The sequence below is a fragment of the Hordeum vulgare genome, chromosome 2H, assembly GCF_904849725.1.
Source record: "Hordeum vulgare subsp. vulgare chromosome 2H, MorexV3_pseudomolecules_assembly, whole genome shotgun sequence".
NCBI lineage: Eukaryota > Viridiplantae > Streptophyta > Magnoliopsida > Poales > Poaceae > Hordeum > Hordeum vulgare.
The window spans coordinates 650,970,376-650,989,256 of record NC_058519.1 but is presented as its reverse complement, the minus strand read 5'-3'; the positions used below and the strand labels follow the sequence as shown (position 1 = coordinate 650,989,256).

General features: G+C 46.3%; 1 protein-coding gene across 1 annotated transcript; it reads left to right on the top strand.

The window, feature by feature from the left end:
- Positions 1-720: 720 nt before the first annotated feature.
- Positions 721-4,924, top strand: LOC123428405 (protein DJ-1 homolog D). Its single transcript, XM_045112599.1, has 5 exons — positions 721-958; positions 1,099-1,215; positions 3,379-3,819; positions 3,948-4,310; positions 4,502-4,924. Exons 1-5 carry the CDS (start codon positions 740-742, stop codon positions 4,691-4,693), a joined length of 1,332 nt encoding a protein of 443 aa, XP_044968534.1. The 5' UTR covers positions 721-739; the 3' UTR covers positions 4,694-4,924.
- The last annotated feature ends 13,957 nt before the right edge of the window (positions 4,925-18,881 follow it).

Sequence of the window (18,881 nt, the reverse complement as noted above, 5' to 3'; positions counted from 1 at the left end):
AAAAAATTCATGCACTTATTTACTCTGTCAACACCAATTAGTACTAATTGGTCGATCACTAATTGGTCACGGATAGGCCGGTTAGTATTAATCGGCCTAGCCAAGACCGATAAGTACCTAAGTGGAAAGCTGACAGGCATGTCGGCCTAACCGTAGCCGACAGGAGCTAATTGGCCTTGGTTAGGCCGACATAATCACATTTTTATAATTTTTTGATACAACGCAATATTTTTCAAATTAAATAAAAAAATAATATTAAAAAATTAACGGATCAAAATACCCTAAGGCCTCGGTTGACACAAGGGGGTTGGAGGAGTTCAGAGAGGATTATCCCCGCGGGTACAGAAAATCCTAAATTTTTTCATAAGTTCATTTAATACAGAGGATTTACGATGAACAAACCCCTCCGAACCACCAAAATCCCTTCCAATCCATGGGGTTTTAAAGCATCGAAAGGGGACTCGTGAAACTCGTGGAATGAGGATTAAAGGGAATTTTAGAGGATTGGGTGAAATAGGAGGATTCACCAAATCTCACGAAAACCCCATCCCTTAGGGCTTGAAAACCACTTGTGCCAAATAAGACCTAAAGAGGTACTGTAGTTTATTGTGTGAGAGAGAGAGAGAGGGGCAAAAAAATGCATTTTTCTCTCAAGAGGAAAATGCATAAAAAGGCAATTTTTATTTTTATTTTCAAGTAAAAAACAACAATTTCCATGATGGAACAGGAGGCTCCTTGGATGACTCTCTCGTGGTCGTGGCATATAGCGCCGCTCGCTCCCATCCCGAGGAGAGGAGAGGCTTCCAGAGTCCAATCCGTCCAGGCTTGGTTGGCTTGGAGCTCGGCGAAATCCGGAGCGTGCGTGGGGGAGGTGAGCACAGCCACAGCCACAGCCACAGCAGCCATGACCGCCAAGAAGGTGCTCCTGCTCTGCGGAGACTACATGGAGGACTACGAGGTCACCATCTTATCCTCCTCCTCTCCCGTGCACCGATTAAATCGATTCCTGACCCCTTGTACTCTACGACTACTTCGTTTCCTGCATCCTGATTCCGGCTTGTTAACTGGTCTCTGTCTTGGATCCATGGATGGATTCAGGCCATGGTCCCGTTCCAGGCGCTGCAGGCGTACGGGGTGTCCGTCGACGCCGTCTGCCCCGGCAAGAAGGCCGGCGACGCCTGCCGCACCGCCGTCCACCAGCCCACCGGCCACCAGGTGCGTCCTTGGATCCGTTCCCCTTCCCCCCCGCCTGGTGCCTCTGGCGTAGTTGGTTCTGTAGTATGTTCCAGTGGATAGGGTTTGGCCGGTCTGCGCTAGTGAGAAGAGCAGGAACAGATTTAGTTTGAGAGATTCATTCACTCTTTATGCAGCACGAATTCTTTACTGATCTCTTAAGAAGAGAAATTCTATCAAATTGCTGTGTTTTACCCGCAAAGAAAGAAAAGAAAAAAGAATCTGTGAAAATTTTGTTCAGGTAACTGTCTGTAAGAGGGCCAGCATCGTTTGAACAGGTAAAACACTGCATAAAACGACATTTCCAACGTTTCCGGATGTCATGTTCACGTCCACTGGATGGTTGTACAAATTCGAGCATCCCCTTCGCATTTAATGCTATGTAATTGGATGGTCGTACAAATTTGTTCAGGGTTTTACGGTCTCGGGCTCATAATTTAGTTAACATGTCTAAACCAAAACCGTAAAGGTCATACAGTACAATGCAACATTGAGGACCTAGGGTAATGGCACTTATATGCACTTGTGTTGTAGATGTACTGAATTGAGGGCATATGTCTGCTCTAGGTATATACTGAACTAAGAATTATACCTTGATATTATGGACTAGATGAATGACAGCAGCTGTTCGGGCTTGGCTGTTTGGCCATCTTTTAATACGCAAGCATGATTGATTAGTGATTTAGTATTCAAGTAACAAGTCTTATCAAATACATAGTTGTCAAATCTTCTTTTTGTTCACTACTTGTTGAGGCTGTCATAATTTTCTTTTACTCGAAATTCTAGTTATGCATTTACCCTGATTAATGCTTAAAACTAAAGTTGGTCATTGGATCTTTTTTGTTTAGGCGAATTTTAAATATTGGTCTGTACATGCTTGATATAAAAGGAGGGATTTATCTAATGAACTACACATGTGGTTTCAGATTCCACCTCTGTGCTCGCAATTCAAATGCAGTACATTTTACTCACGGATACATCTTGAACAATCTAAAAAATATATACCTTGGTTTATCTTTGTAACTCCTTATCTGATTTTTCCATTTTCCACATTGTTGTGTCTATCTTCTCAGTGTTGGTCCTGTGTAAATACTTGGTGTTAGGCACGGAATCTTCAATTTGTCTCAAATGCTCAGTTGTAAAAACCAGCTATGCTGGTGGTTCTTTTTATCAGTGTGATGGTATGCTAACTGTTTCTGATATAATTCTGCCCTAAAGGCACTACACTAATTTTGTCTTGTGGATACGCCACGCAGACAAATGCTGAGTCAAAAGGTCATAACTTTACACTAGTTTTCTCTAGACGGTATTGCTCCTGTCTAAATACTTGGTCTTAATTAAAAATACGTCTAGATACATCTATTTCCGCGACAAGTAATTTGGGACGGAGGGAGTAACATATTTCTTCCAACAGTTCCACTTCTCTTATATATACTTGAGTCTTAAATAAGCACTGAATGTTTAAATGTTGGTGTGTACACATTTATATAATGATGAATAACTAAACAGGTGATTTCACATGTCACCTTCCGTGCTCACAATTAACATTTAGCACTTCCTACTCATCAGTACACATTGATCTTCTTAGCGGTCCCTGTATTGTACCATCATACTAATTCTTCCTACAGTCGTATATCTCTTACATGCACTTGAGTCTTAAATATGCACTGAATCAGTGTTAGTGTGTGCGTGTCTGACAAAAAAGGATACGGAATGAAGAAATACACACATGATTTCGCACTTACCTACCGTGCTCACATTTAAAATGTAGCACTTTCTACTCATCAGTACATCTTGAACAATGCCAACGGTTGAATATTTGTAACTGTTTATCTGTTTCTGTTCTTCTTTTCCCAAATTATTGTGCTATTAGCCCTATTTTCGCCATAAGGTATTGCTCCTGTGTAAATACTTGGTCATAGGGGTCATAGGGGTCCCTGTGTTGTCACATAAATTTTTCTTGCAGTTCTGCTAACATACTCTTGAATTGGCAAGGAATATTATTTAATCTGTGTGGAATGCTCAGTTTTAATAAACCAGCCATGTTGGTGGTTCTTTTTATGAGTGTGATGGTACCTCAGATCTTTCTGACATAGTACTGCTCTAAAAGCCTGCACTAATTTGTCTTCCATATATCTGATGCAGACATATTCGGAATCAAAAGGTCATAACTTTGCACTTAGTGCTACATTTGATGATGTTAGCGCTGCTGCATATGATGGATTGGTAATTCCTGGAGGCCGTGCACCAGAATACCTGGCGTTGGATGAAAAAGTGCTTGCCTTAGTTAGGAAGTTCTCTGACGCTAAGAAGCCTATCGCATCAGTTTGCCATGGACAGCTGATTCTGGCAGCAGCTGGAGTAGTCAGGGACCGTACATGCACCGCGTATCCTGCTGTCAAACCAGTTTTGGTTGCTGCTGGTGCCAAGTGGGTAGAAGCTGATACTATGAAGAAATGCGTTGTCGATGGTAATCTCGTCACAGCAGCGGCTTACGACGGTCATGCTGAGTTCATCAGCCTGTTTGTGAAAGCACTTGGAGGCTCCGTCGCAGGCGCAGACAAGAGAATATTGTTCCTCTGCGGGGTAATGCTTTGAGAAAATTGTCCCCTGGTCAATTCAGTTCATGTTCCTCCTTGTAAACATTATTTCTCATTTTTCATTACACATAAACAGTGTACTGAACCTGTTTGTTCTGATGACGTTCCAAACAGGATTACATGGAGGATTACGAGGTGATGGTCCCGTTCCAGGCCCTGCAAGCCCTTGGCTGCCATGTCGATGCGGTTTGCCCTGATAAGGGCCCCGGCGACAAGTGCCCAACCGCCATCCATGACTTTGAGGGCGACCAGACATACAGCGAGAAGCCTGGTCATGATTTCGCTCTGAACGCGTCGTTTGACGGCGTGGACGCTTCAAGCTACGACGCGCTTGTGATCCCCGGTGGGCGTGCCCCCGAGTACCTTGCCTTGAACGAGAAGGTCCTTAGCCTGGCCAAGGGGTTCATGGACAACGGAAAGCCGGTCGCGTCGATCTGCCACGGGCAGCAGATCCTGGCTGCTGCTGGGGTTCTTCAGGTACGTGATAACTGATATCCATTAACTGGCTTCCCCCGCTCTGCATCAGTTCTACCCTTCCAGCTTATATCGGGTTCCGCTCTGAACAAAACAAAGCCAAACTGCCTGTCTGTTGCGACACCCGATATATATCATTACCAGCGGTGTAAAATGTTGTTCTCCTGCTTCGTGTGCAATGATGTGATATGCAGGGCCGGAGGTGCACGGCGTACCCGGCGGTGAAGCTGAACGTGGTGCTGGGCGGGGGGACGTGGCTGGAGCCGGACCCGATCCACCGTTGCTTCACCGACGGCAACCTGGTGACGGGCGCGGCGTGGCCCGCGCACCCGGAGTTCGTGGCCCAGCTCATGGCCCTGCTCGGCATCAAGGTCTCCTTCGCGTGAGTGCTCGCTGTTAGCTCTGCTTTTTCATCACATGATATACAACACAGATGCAACATAGATGATGGATGTACTAGTGCCGCACACCGTTGAGCACTGTACTGTAACTTCACCTCACAGTGCCTTGGATGGGTTGTCCTTGAATCGGAGACTCTCTACCTGTACCTCAAGTCCCGAATCACCGTCTTGTGGCGTTTTTTGTGTTTGAAGCAAGCAATAAAGCATTAGAGAAAAGCCTGTGTCGACGTTGTTAGTATGAAGTACTCCCTCCGTACCCAAATAAATAAAAATGAATGTATCTAAAACTAAAATATGTGTTGATACATTCATTTCTTTGACAAGTATTTCCGGACGGAGGGAGTGCAAGTCTTTCTAGACATTCCATTATAGACTACATACGGAACCAAATTAGTGAATCTACATTTTAAAATATCTCTATGTACATCACTATGTAATTCATAGTGTAATCTTTAAAATTAATCCATAATGTAATCTTTAAAAAACATATATTTAAAAACGAAGGAAGTAATAACAAATGTCATTGATTTAGTATAAACTATGTACATTCGTATGTAATCTGTAGTATAATCTTTAAAAAGATTTATTAAGATTTATGTTTAGAAACAGAGTCATTGATTTTCTCTAAAAAAACAAATGTCATGGATTTAGTACAAGTTTGTACTGAATGTTACTGAATTAGTACTACCTTAGTTTCATAATATAATAGCGTTTTTGATACTGAACTAATGTAAACAATATTTTTATATTATAAGACGGAGGGAGTATAATTTTATACTAATTCAGCTACACTCAATATGAAGCAGAGGGAATAATACCAAATGTTATTTTTTTTCATGATAATACGTGTCTCATTCATATCATAAAATGTAAGTGTCTCATTCATATCATAAAATGTAAAATACAAGTCACGTAAAAACCGATATGACAAAATTGAAAAGATAGCAGAACATCGCTAAGCTTCACACAAACGTCTGTCACCTGCCTCCGGCACCATCAAAATAACCATTAAAGGAAAAAATGGCGGATCACCTTTTCACCCGAGCTCGACGCGGCTTCATCGCTGATTTGCAGCTTTGCGGACCTTCAAGGTGGCTCACCAAAAGTGAAGCCATTGTCGTTAAATGAATCAGACCGGGGCAACACCTCGGACACGTCATCGATCTTCAGATTTGGCACCCCACCACGACTAAGACGTCGAAGGAGGAAACCATACCTATCATTCATCAACCACGAACCCAGCACAAGTTTCGTCTTTCACATGTCATCGATGCAGACCACAATCCACATCCGCTTCTGGACTACCTTCCAAGCTCCACAACGGCGTTGGAGCAAACACCATCACAACGATGGAGCCCGAGGACACATGTCCACCATGAGGATGACGCCGCCGCCACATCATCCTTGCTTGAACAAACTGATTTTCATATTCATCCCCAACCATAGGACTGATTGCCTCGCTGGGAACGGATCAGAACCTTCTTTATTTGGCGCCTTCATCGCTGCCTTCGAAGCGAAGACGATGAACAGTTGGAAAAAAATCAAAGCTACTAGGACCTAACCTAAAACTACACAATCCACACACGTAGATCCAGCGATCCCCTCACCATCAACGACCGAGACCACCGGTGGAGGGGAGCCACCGGAGAAACATGATGAAGGGACTCTCCTAGCAGCAGCTAGGGTTTCTAGTCGCCCGCCGGAGAGGAAAGAACGCCTCACGGCTATGGAGGGCTTCACGGCGCATCGGCCGTTGGCCGAGGGCTCTGCGGCGCCTTAGTTTCGATGGGACCGTGTCCTCGAATGGCTTCCCGGACGTCGCCGAGACGCCATGGGCTGGGCACGGCAGCCGTACGTAGCCCGGCGCAAGGCTTCGTTACGTTAGGTTTGCTGCCCCGATCGAGTCTGCAGTGCTCATTTCTACTCCCTCCGTTTCTAAATATAAGTCTTTTTAGGGATTCTACTAGAGGACTACATACGGATGTATATAGACATACTTTAGAGTGTAGATTCATTCATTTTGTTTCGTATATAGTCAGCTAGTAAAATATCTTAAAAGACTTATATTTAGGAACGGAGGGAGTAGCAATCAGTGCATTAGTTAAAGGAACGCATATACAACCCGAATTATGGTCGATGCATGTTGATCGATTCTCGTGTATAGGAGCATGCATCTTGGAGGACGAGCATTTGCCGGGCTGCAGAGACTCCAATTCCTTTTTGAATGACTTCTTCTGGTTCATCTCCACGTAGCCATTGATCCTCATGCGCCGCCGCCTTCTGTTGCCGGAACACAACCGTCGCACGTCTCGCGTGCTGCCTGATGCATACGCTGCACGCTTTTATCCGGCAGCCTGATTTGCGCCGCGGTAGGCTACATTCCCCGAACGCTGTGTTGTTTTCTTGCTGTCTCCGCCATGCATCTGCGTCAGCCAGTTTCCATGTTGATAACGTGTTAAAAGTAAAATGAGAAGCAAGACGAAAGATGTAAAAATCAGTCATTATCTTTATTGATGACTATCAAAAGAGCCCGTGCGTTGCAACGGAAGCAAACCATACAACACGTCTTAAACTAATAATCATGACTTGAAATCTTTATTTAAGCTTACTGCATAAACAGAATTTAAAAATTCTTAAATAAGTAAAATAACATCATATTTATATTATACGTATCACTATAGATTCAAATTACATTATAAATAGAAATTTAAAAAATTAAATAGGTAAGATACATTATATTTCGATTGAACACATTTTTTAAATGAAAGTTCATATGTAATAATTTAAAATTAGAGTTACAGTTTATAAGATATAACTTTTTAAAGTATTTGTTAATTATAATTGAACCACGGATTAATTAACAACATGGATCGACCTCGTTATGAAAAATTGATTGTACGATATTGATTAAAATTACAGCATAAATATTATTTAAAAATTGTTAAATAGATAAAATATTTAGATTGTGCGCATCACTATTGATTAAAATTACATTATAAATAGAATTTTAAAAAATTAAATAGATAAACTAACATTATATTCAGATTCTACATATTTTTCTAATAAAATTTCATATATAATAATGTAAAATTGGAGTTACCGTTTAAAAGATATAATTTTTTAAAGTATTTTGCACTTATAATTGAACTACAGATTAATTAATTAAAACTATAGGGGTGTTTTCAAAAACATACATAAAATGATTGTTTTTTTACTCAAGTATGTACTGCGGGTTTATTTTATGAAAACTGAAGATGTTTCTACAAAAAATCCAAAATTGTTTCATTCTCTCACTGTATTATGTAGTGGGGGTTGATTTCGGGAAATCATAGGGGATTTCCTGCAAAAATGCAGAAAACGATTCGTTTCTCACATAAATCCGGACTGCGGGTTGATTTTGAAAAACTCTAGAGGGTTTTCTATAAAACGACCACGACAGACGGCAGAAGCACTGCGTGCTTTATTATTAGGGAGATATTGAGTATATATATGACCCCTGAGTGGAGGGATGCATCCAATAAACGCGATGGTCTGAAAAGACACGAGCGAACAATCGTGTCCCTTGTGCATGACGGTTAGGGATAGTGAAGATTCTCCTTAATTAACACTGAGTTAATTAAATCTCAACACTTTCGACACACTATTATTACTACGAACATAATGATTTGGTGTGATGTACACTTCATATACACACCGTAATACTTTGTCTTAAAATGCTATTTCCGTCTTAAAATAAATGTTTTAAATTTAATACTAGTATAATTTTACGTTAAAACTAGTATAAAGTTAACACACTTACTTTAAGATGATAGGCAGTAAAATATAAGAAAGACGGAACAAACTGCAGCACTCACGTATAGCATGTACCGTCACGAGTCTGACAGCATGCATGCAAGGCGCCTCTAAATTGTAATAATCCTTGGGAGGGGAGTGCGCGAGTCAGTTAGTCATGTCTTGCCGACGCAAAAAGCAGTGGCGAAAACGAGGTGTCGTGGCACGCCTGACCGGAAAATATCGACCGGCATGATCCAAAGCGAGTCGAGCCGGCTAGGGTCACGTACTATAGGTTTTTAGGTCGCGGCACGTCAGGCGGCACGGCGCCCAAAAGAAATTAACCGGCCGGTGATGCAGACACCGGTGCTGGGTGCTCCATGGCTTACATTCCACGATGAGATTCATCATCGGCACTCGGCAACTTCCCGCCACATGCGTTACCCGAGTCCGGCACCGATCGATCGGAAAGAAAGGCGCCTTGGCCGAAGATCGCGCGCACGGAGAAAAAGGCCATGGCCGGCGCTTTCTCTTTCGCCCGTGATGAGATGAGATCGTCGACGACGTCCACTCGGCAACCGCCACATGCGTGTGTGCCTACCCGACCCCGCTCCAAAGGCGGCGGCTCTCGCGCGCGCCGAGGATCGCACGGCGAAAAAGGGCGACGCTTTCTGGCGTGGAGGCCGTCGTCCCGGTCGGCACCAGCTGCTAGCGCTTTTGGCCATTTGCCACCGCCGACGGACGGTCGCCGGCCGGCGGTTCTTATCCACCGATCGAACGAAAACTCACGAACCAAAGCCAGACAGCAGTAATCATTGTTAGGAAAATAAACCACGTCGTGTTCGGTCATCACATGTGTGACTTGGTGACGCGTGAGTCTGTTCTTGTGTTGGCGTTCATCGTGTAGGTACAGGTTGAGTCTGAGGCCGTTTGTGATCCGTTGGACGTCAGCCGCGTTATGCGCGTAGGAGCGCGTCGTGTGCGCAGCCTGGGGGAGGGGATCACAGGAGCGTGTTGAACCGACTTAGCTACATGCAAGCTGGAGGTTATGTCCGTTGGAGCACGTCGTCCGTGCGACCGGGACGTACGGGTCAAGCTACATGTGTAGATGCACGTAGAGATCGGCTGGAGGAGTTGCGTGGGCGCTGCGTTGCTGTGTGGCTATAAAAGGCCTTGTAATCATTGATGTAATCTGAGCCAGAGCAGATAAAAGAAGAAAGTAGGGCGTTGGTGCGCCCGTGGCGGTGTTCGTGCGCCGTGAAAAAATCTGCTGTTTCCATTGCCTCCGTCTTCCACCTTTGTCCGTAAGCAGACAGAGAGAGAGAGCTAGCTAGGGTACTCTCAACATTTGGTATCGAAGCCATGTTGAGGGAGAAGTTCGTCGGAGATGGCGCTCGTCCCATACGCCGGCGGGTCGGGGAGCATGATGTCAACGCCGATCCCGATGCTCACTGGTGATAACTACACCACGTGGGCAATCAAGGTTGAGGCGGACCTGGACGCCGTCGGGCTGTGGGAGGCGGTGGAGCTGCTGGAGGACGGGGCGGCGGCCGTGATCGTCAAGAAGGACAAGCCGGCGCGGGCGTACCTGTTCCGCACGCTCTCTGAGGATCTTCTGTTGCAGGTTGCATCCAAGAAGACGGCGGTGGAGGAGTGGGCGAGCCTCAAGGCGAGGTTCGTCGGGGCGGACCGAGTCCGGGCGACGCGGCTGGGCACTCTCCAAGGAGAGTTCGAGCTGCTGCGCATGGCGGAGGACGACATGCTGGACTCGTTCGTTGGGAAGCTCGGTGGCATGGCGGCACGCTTCGCGGGGCTCAGATCGACGCTGGAAGACGACGCATTGGTGAAGAAACTACTCGACTCCATGCCGGACCGTCTGTACGCGGCGGTGGCCGGAGTCGAGCGGTTCTATGATGTCTCCACCATGGCATTCGAGGAGGCGTTGGGTCGTCTAAAGGCCTTCGACGAGCGGCTACGACGACGCGGACAAGCGGGCGGCGAGCGGGCGTACGGCCAGCTCATTCTCACGGCGGAGCAGTGGCGAGCGCGGGAGCGTCGGCGAAGCGGTGGATGGGACGATGACGACGACGGCAAGAGCGTGGCGTCGAGAAGCCGTGGGAACCGACGCGGGCGCTGCTACAACTGCAACGAGCGCGACCACTTCAAGAGGGACTGCCCTCAGCGGAGGAAGGAGCCGGCGGCGGAGCAAGCGCTGCTGGCGGACGTCGACGTCGAGAACGTCGGGCTCCTCTGAGCCACGGCTTAGAGGGGTGAATATTAGAAGAATAAGCCGCGGCGACAGGTCGGGCATGTCGGGCGCATGTATGGGCGCGTGTCGGGCACGTCGGGTCCAGGGCTGGGTTACGGCCATGACGACGACAATGACGGAAGCTGCAACAACTCTGGCGACGGTGAGGTCGTGGTTTAGGGGGAGAATGTTAGGAAAATAAACCACGTCGTGTTCGGTCATCACATGTGTGACTTGGTGACGCGTGAGTCTGTTCTCGTGTTGGCGTTCATCGTGTAGGTACAGGTTGAGTCTGAGGCCGTTTGTGATCCGTTGGACGCCGGCCGCGTTGTTCGCGTAGGAGCGCGTCATGTGCGCAGCCTGGGCGAAGGGATCACAGGAGCGTGTTGAACCGACTTGGTTGCATGCAAGCTGGAGGTTATGCCCGTTGGAGCACGTCGTCCACGCGATCGGAACGTACGGGTCAAGCTACATATGTAGATGCACGTAGAGATCGGCTGGAGGAGTTGCGTGGGCGCTGCTTTGCTATGTGACCAGTGGCGGAGCCAGGATTTGAATATGGGGGGGGGCCAAGCCAAATAAAATCCTATGTATAGTTAATTATGCACTTATGAAAGACTGCTCGGTACCTGTACTTTCAGAAAGTGCTTGGCAGTACTGCTGATGGGGGGGGGGGGCAACAAGCCAAGTACAGGTATATACGTAGCAATACTTCATGTGTAAGCTGGTCGTTGGGGGGGGGGCAGGCCCCTGCTCGCCCCCCTGTCTCCGCCACTGTATGTGACTATAAAAGGTCTTGTAATCATTGATGTAATCTGAGCTAGAGTAGATAAAAGAAGAAAGTAGGGCGTTGGTGCGCCCGTGACGACATTCGTGCGACGTGAAAAAATCTGATGTTCCCATTGCCTCCGTCTTCCACCTTTTTCCGTAAGCAGAGAGAGAGAGAGCTAGCTAGGGTACTCTCAACAATCATCGAGTATTAGCACTTCACAACATCGAATACAATCAGCCATGTGGAGTGGAACGGTATAGTGGACATGATGAAAGACACGTGCACAATGGAACGAACCCGGTCTATCGGTTTGGTTTGAAACATGCATACATGCAGTAGGTGAAGGAAGAGATCCTACTCCCACGTAAGAGGAAGTAGGGGACACCGCACCTATCAAGGGCTTCCTAGTATCGCTCCCGCCACGGAGATCAGGGGGACAATCCCAACGCGCCGCCCACCGCCCCCTTCCCCCTCTCCTCCACCTCACCGTCCCCATAGACGTGCGTCGGCTAAGCTCAGGCGTCGTTGATGATAGGGACCGCGGGGATCTAGGCTGCAACCCCATGGTGTGGAGGGACTCGCGACGTGAGGTCGCCTTTCGATCTTCGTTTTCCCCGGCGGTTCAGCGCTGCTCCGGTGGTTTCATGGGGAAGGTGGATCAGGAGGGGATGTGGCCATGGTGGACTGGTATGCGGTGCCTCCAATCAGATCTGATCTGGTCGATGTCGCTGGCGCTGGTGGTCATCTCCTCCGTGAGAGGTGGTCGGTCTAAGGTTGGATGGTCAGATCTTGAGATCAGCCATCTAGTTCCGGCCGTGAGTCGGGAAGACATAGTTGTCGGTGAAAACCGAGCCGATGGCAGGCGACGGAGGCGTTCTGCGTCGTTACCTTGATGAAGGCGTCGTCGTGTAACTACTTTCGACCAACTCATGTTGCTCCGAGGGAAACCCTAGGATCTGGTCTTTTAGATCGGACGATGGCAACACTGCGGTCTCGTTTTCTCTCTTGGGAGCATTGTTTGTGGAGCAGAGCTGAAAGACAGAGGCAGAAGGTGGAGCGGCTTCGTCTTGCATGGAGCTTTTGGTGGAGATGTCAAGTCATGCCTGGTCGGCATATGCTACGCACGACAGATCTTCCAGAATCTTCACGTGTGGATGGACGAGCGCGGGACGGTGGCGCCTTTGGGCGCCATGGTGACGTCGACGGATGGACGGACTGGCAAGGATGATGCATATCTCTCTCCTGAAGATGGGTCCGCGGTTCGATGATGATGATGACATCTAAAGCGTGTGCATGTTATGTACTCTTGAGGTCTGGTGCACCGACTCTGGGTTCCGATACATTATGTGGATGGATTGGCAACAACACCGGTTTTAGATATGGAGAGTGAAAGCACTCCATATTATCGAGTTTTGCAGGTATGAGTGGTGGTTTTCGATGATTTCATGTATGTTTTTGTTAGACCTATGTTCAATAATAAATAAAGATTATTGTATGCATCGACTGATGCACAGGCCGGGGGTTTTAACCTCCTTTAAAAAAATGAAGGAAACCAAGATAAAAGAAGACATCGTTGGACTATAGAAAACTTCTCGTTTTTAAGGGCACACATGTTTGGTAGGCGTAGTTGCTAGGGCTGGCCCCTGAAGCCTAAATAAACAAGGCATGTCTGAGGTAAAACAGGCAGAAAACTAACATCTACACTTAGTTTGGTTGCTTGCACACACTCTAGGCTGCATGAGATGTCATTCTAGGCATGTTGTTTGGTTGTCCGCTTCTGTACGCGCAAACACACACCCTGCTGTTTGATAACATGCATCGCCTGTTGTTTGGTAACCTCTTCGACGCGTTGGCGAGGTTACCAGCACACAACAGCGTGAGGAAGAACACACACAACTGAACATAATAGTAATATCGTGCCAGAATTAAAACACGCCAGTTTCAATGCAAAGCAGTTCGAGATTAAACTAAAAGCTGTGGAGCATGTCAGGACTGTCCTAGGGGCTCACGGCGAAGGCTTCGTGGTGTTTCTCGGATTTGTTCACCACTTCAATGCATCTTCATTGAACACGATGACCTTCAGCATGTCGGGACTTAGCAGCTTGAAGGTCACCATGAAGCTTATCTTGATGTGGTGGTCGGCGGTGAAAGTGGCCCAACCCTGATCGAGGCTGACCGTGTCGTTCAATAGTCGGACAGTCACCCTTCAGGAGCAACCGGTGTTCATCTTTAGCTTGAAATCTTGTGGCACAGACGGGAAGTGCTTCGTGAAGTCCAGCAACAAAGGTATGGCCTCCGGCTACAGGGCCATGATCACCTTGGAAAAGTTGGTTGGCCCTCCCACATCATGCTAGTGGTCGTAGTTCCGACGCTTGTCGCTGGGGGGCGCCTCCGGCTGGTCGTCGTCCCTGCCATGGGTGTGGACGGGCGTCACCTCCGATGGCGGCACCACGTCCTTGCCCTTCTCTTTCTCCTTTGGTGGCATCACCTCTTTTCGCTTGCTCTTCTTGTCGATCTGCATTATGAAGAGGTTCAAACGGCGAGGATCTACAATATAAACGTTGCAACATCATCATTAAACCCTATCGCCCAGAACCCCTTTTATTTACCAAGCCTGTCGGTCACCATTCCACCTACTTGTCTCTCACTCTTCCGATACGTCTCGATCGTATCTACTTTTCCAAACTCTTTTGCCCTTGTTTTGCACTCTAATTTGCATGATTTGAATGGAACTAACCTGGACTGACGCTGTTTTCAGCAGAATTGCCTTGCTGTTATTTTTGTGCAGAAATCAAAGTTCTCCAAACATCCTGAAAATTTACGGGGAGCAGTTTTGGAAAATATCAAAAATATCTACGCCAAGTTCCACCTCAGGGGGTGGGCCAGTGGGCCACAAGCCCCTGCTCCGCCACCACCCCCCGTGGTGGCGGTGGGCAGGCTTGTGGGGCCCACAGGCACCTGCCGCCCCAACTCCAGCTCTATAAGTTGCCTTTCGTCCCAGAAAAAATAAAACGAGAAGTTTTCATCGCGTTTTCGATACGGAGGCGCCGCCACCGCCTGTTCTTCATATGGAGGGCAGATCTGGAGTCCGTCTTGGGCTCCGGAGAGGAAAGGGGAGTCGCCATCGTCATCATCAACCTTCTTCCCTCTCCAATTCCATGAAGCTCTACGTCGTTCGTGAGTAATCTATTCGTAGGCTCGCTGGGCGGTGATGAGTAGGTTGAGATCTATCATGTAATCGAGTTAGTTTTGATGGGGATTGATCCGTAGTATCCACTATGTTCTGAGATTGATGTTGCTACTACTTTGCCATGCTTAATGCTTGTCACTAGGGCCCGAGTGCCATGATTTCAGATCTGAAATTATTATGTTGTCACTAATATATGTGTGTTTTAGATCCGATCTTGCAAGTTGTAGTTACGTACTATGTGTTATGATCCGACAACCCCAGAGTGACAATAACCGGAACCACTCCCGGTGATGACCATAGTTTGAGGAGATCATGTGTTCACCAAGTGCTAATGCGTTGGTCCGGTTCTTTATTAAAAGGAGAACCTTAATATCCTGTAGTTTCCTTTTGGACCCCGCTGCCACGGGAGGAATGGACAATAGATGTCATGCAAGTTCTTTTCCCTAAGCACGTATGACGACACACGGAATGCGTGCCTACATCACATTGACGAACGGGAGCTAGCCACATATCTCTCCGTATTATAGCTATTGCATGATGAATATCATACAAACAAATCACCAACCCATTGCCTAAGAGTTTGTCCCACTGTTGTTACTTGTTTTGCTCTACTGCAACTACTACTGTTGCTACTGCTGTTATTTGTTTTGCTCTGCTGCTGCTACTACTGTTGCTACTGCTGTTACTTGTTTTGCTCTGCTGGTGCTGCTACTACTGTTGCTACTTGCTACTGTTGTCACTACTACTGTTCCTTGCCACTCCTATTGCTCGTTACACTGCTGCTACCTGTTACACTGTTGGTTCGCTGGCCGTTGACGGGAACTCACAACTTCCGTCAACGCGGCAACGGAGGCGCCATTGATACAATCGTTAGGAATAGTCTGCCGTCAATAGATCGTTTCTGACACCGTTGTTATCATACTACTTTGCTGTTACTACTGTGCTTGCAGATACTAATCTTTCAGGTGTGGTTGAATCTGACAAATTCAGCTGCTAATACTCGAGAGTATTCTCTCACCTCCTTTAGGCGATCAACAAATTTGGGACAAATACTCTACCCTCAAAAACTTCTGCGAACCCACGCGCTGGTGGGCCGTCCACAACATTCTTCTAGTTTCATTGCTGGGGAGTGCTAGCAGCATTCTTCTGGTGCCATTGCAGGAGAAGGTTTGTTGTCATAAGCATTCGTCTAGCTAACGCCAGAGATTGCAGGATCAACATTTTTCTAGCGCCGTTGCCGGGGAGGTATTGCTATATTCTCTGAATCACTTGGGATTTATATCTACTGATCACTATGAAGAATCTGAAGGATCCGAAGACCAAAGTCTTGCCCTCAACTACGAGGGGAGGTAAGGAATTGCCATCTAGCTCTGCACCTGATTCACCTTCAGTTATGAGTAAGTTTGCGACATCACCTCATGCTAGAAATCTTGATATGTCGCCTGTGCTTGATGATGCTTGTGATACTACTTCTAGAGATGCTATGCTTGATACTATGCCTGATGATACTATGCTTGATACTATGCCTGATACTTCTAGAGTTGGTATGCTTGATACTGCTTTGCCTGATGATGCTAGAGATACTATTTTTCCTGATGATGATATGCTTGATACTGCTAGAGATACTCCTTTTCCTGATATTCCACTAGGAGTGTTCCTTGATGCTCATATTGCTAGAGTTACTGCCAATGCTCGTGATGCTTCTGAAACTACCGATACTATTGAGATAGAACCTGCTTTTGCTCCTGCTAGATCTAGCTCTCCTAGATATGAATTGCCTTATATACCTGAGGGTTATGCTATGGAGGGAGAGATAGCTGAGGATTTTCTTGCGTGTAAGGATGCCTATGACGCTGAGAAATTACTTCTCAAGTGGAAGGAAAAATCTCGGGAAGCTAGGATGAAAAATGACCCGAAGTTTGCCACTTCGCCTATCTTGGTTACCGATAAGGATTATGAATTCTCTATCGACCCTGAGATAATCTCTCTAGTCGAATCTGATCCTTTTCACAGTTATGAGTCTGAGACGGTCATAGTCCATCTTGCCAAACTATCCGAAATAGCCAACCTTTTTACTAATGAGGAGAAGATCCGCCACTACTATATCCTTAAGCTGTTTCCTTTCTCTTTAAAGGATTATGCTAAAGTCTGGTTCACCTCTCTTGCTCCTGGATGTGTGCGTAGTCCCCAGGAGATGGTCTATTACTTCTGTGAGAAATATTTCCCTGCCCATAAGAAGCAAGTTGCCTTGCAGGAAATATACAACTTTGCTCAACTCCAAGAAGAGAGTCTTCCACAAGCTTGGGGGCGGCTCGTCCAGCTACAGAATGCTTTGCCTGATCACCCTCTTAAGAAGAACGAGAAACTTGATATCCTCTATAACGGACTTACCGATGCCTCTAGATACTACTTAGATAGTTGTGCCGGTTGTGTTTTTAGGGAACGAACTGTAGAACAAGCTGAGACCCTACTGAATCACATCTTGATCAACGATAATGCTTGGACTATTCCCGAACCACCTCCTAAGCCAACTCCGAAGAAAAGAGGTATTCTATTCCTCAGTCCCGAAGAGGTGCAAGAAGCCAAGAAATCTATGCAAGAGAAAGGCATTAGATCTGAAGATGTCAAAAATCTAGCACCTATCGAAGAGATCCACGGTCTCGATAACCCGATACAGGTAGTGGAAGTGAATTCTCTGCGTAGGTTTGACGAGAGTGATCTTCCTTTTGATAAACCTGCTAGCCTATGCTTTGATGAATTTGACAACTTTGTTGCCAGACAACAGAGTTTCAATGATTATGTTAGCAGACATTTGGAACAAAGTACTCGTATGCTTAGCGAGTTAAGTGCTTGAGTAGACAGAAATGTCAACGATCTGAAGCTTCTGAGTAAACATGCCTCTATGATTACTACTCTGGTAGAACAAGTACTTAAAGCTCAGAATAACATGCTCAATGAATTAAATGACAACTCTGTCAGAGTCATTACTAGAGGAGGCAAAATGACTCAGGAACCTTTGTATCCTGAAGGTCATCCTAAGAGAATTGATCAAGATTCTCAAGAAATCAATGCTGATACACCTAGTCATCCTAAGGAGAAGACGAAGGATGATAGAAACCTGCACGCCAGTTCACCAAATACTGTCACACCTGAAGAACCTAATGATATTTCTGCGTCTGATGCAGAAACACAATCTGGTGATGTACATGAACCTGGTGACAATATGGACAGTGATGTTCATAATAATGCTCAACCTAGCAATGACGAGGATGTGGAGATTGAACCTACGGTTAATCCTGATAATCCACAACCTAAGAAATACGATAACAATGACTTTTCTGCTAGGAAGCATGGTAAAGAAAGAGAGCCATGGGTTCAGAGACCTATGCCCTTCCCTCCTAAGCCATCCAAGAAAAAGGATGATGAGGATTTTGAGCGCTTCGTTCAGATGATAAGACCCGTCTTTCTGCAGATGCGGTTAACTGATATGCTCAAGATGTCTCCGTATGCCAAGTACATTAAAGATATCGTGACTAATAAACGGAAGATACCAGATCTTGAGATCTCCACCATGCTTGTCAATTACACTTTCAAAGGTGGAACTCCTAAGAAACTTGGTGATCCCAGAGTGCCCACTATACCTTGCTCCATTATAGGAAACTACGTAAGAACTTCCTTATGTGACCTTGTGAAAGGATCGATATGGTTGGCTAGAGGGGGGGGGTGAATAGACAACGACCACTTTTTAATTAATCTTAACAAGTTAAGGTAAACACTATATGGGTTCACAAATAATATGACAAAGAGGTGACCCCAATAGAAGCTACCAACAAGACTTATTAAGACAAGTAAGATATAGTCACAAGTAAGAGAAAAAACAAAGTAAAGGTTAGAGATAACCACAAGTGGAACCGATGGAGACGAGGATGTGTTACCGAAGTTCCTTCCCTTTAACAGGAAGTACGTCTCCGTTGGAGCGGTGTGGAGGCACAATGCTCCCCAAAAAGCCACTAAGGCCACCGTATTCTCCTCACGTCCTCGCACGATGCAAGGTACCGTGATTCCACTATAGGTGCCCTTGAAGGCGGCGACCGAACCTTTACAAACAAGGTTGGGGCAACTCCACACAAAGTTTGGAGGCTCCCAACAAGACCACGAAGCTTCACCACAATGGAATATGGCTTCGAGGTGA

Coding starts and splice junctions, on each gene's coding strand:
- LOC123428405 (XM_045112599.1), top strand. CDS start 740: ATGACTCTCTCGTGGTCGTGGCATATAGCGCCGCTCGCTCCCATCCCG. Junction 1,216..3,378: donor ACCAGCCCACCGGCCACCAG/GTGCGTCCTTGG, acceptor TATCTGATGCAG/ACATATTCGGAATCAAAAGG. Junction 4,311..4,501: donor CTGCTGCTGGGGTTCTTCAG/GTACGTGATAAC, acceptor TGTGATATGCAG/GGCCGGAGGTGCACGGCGTA.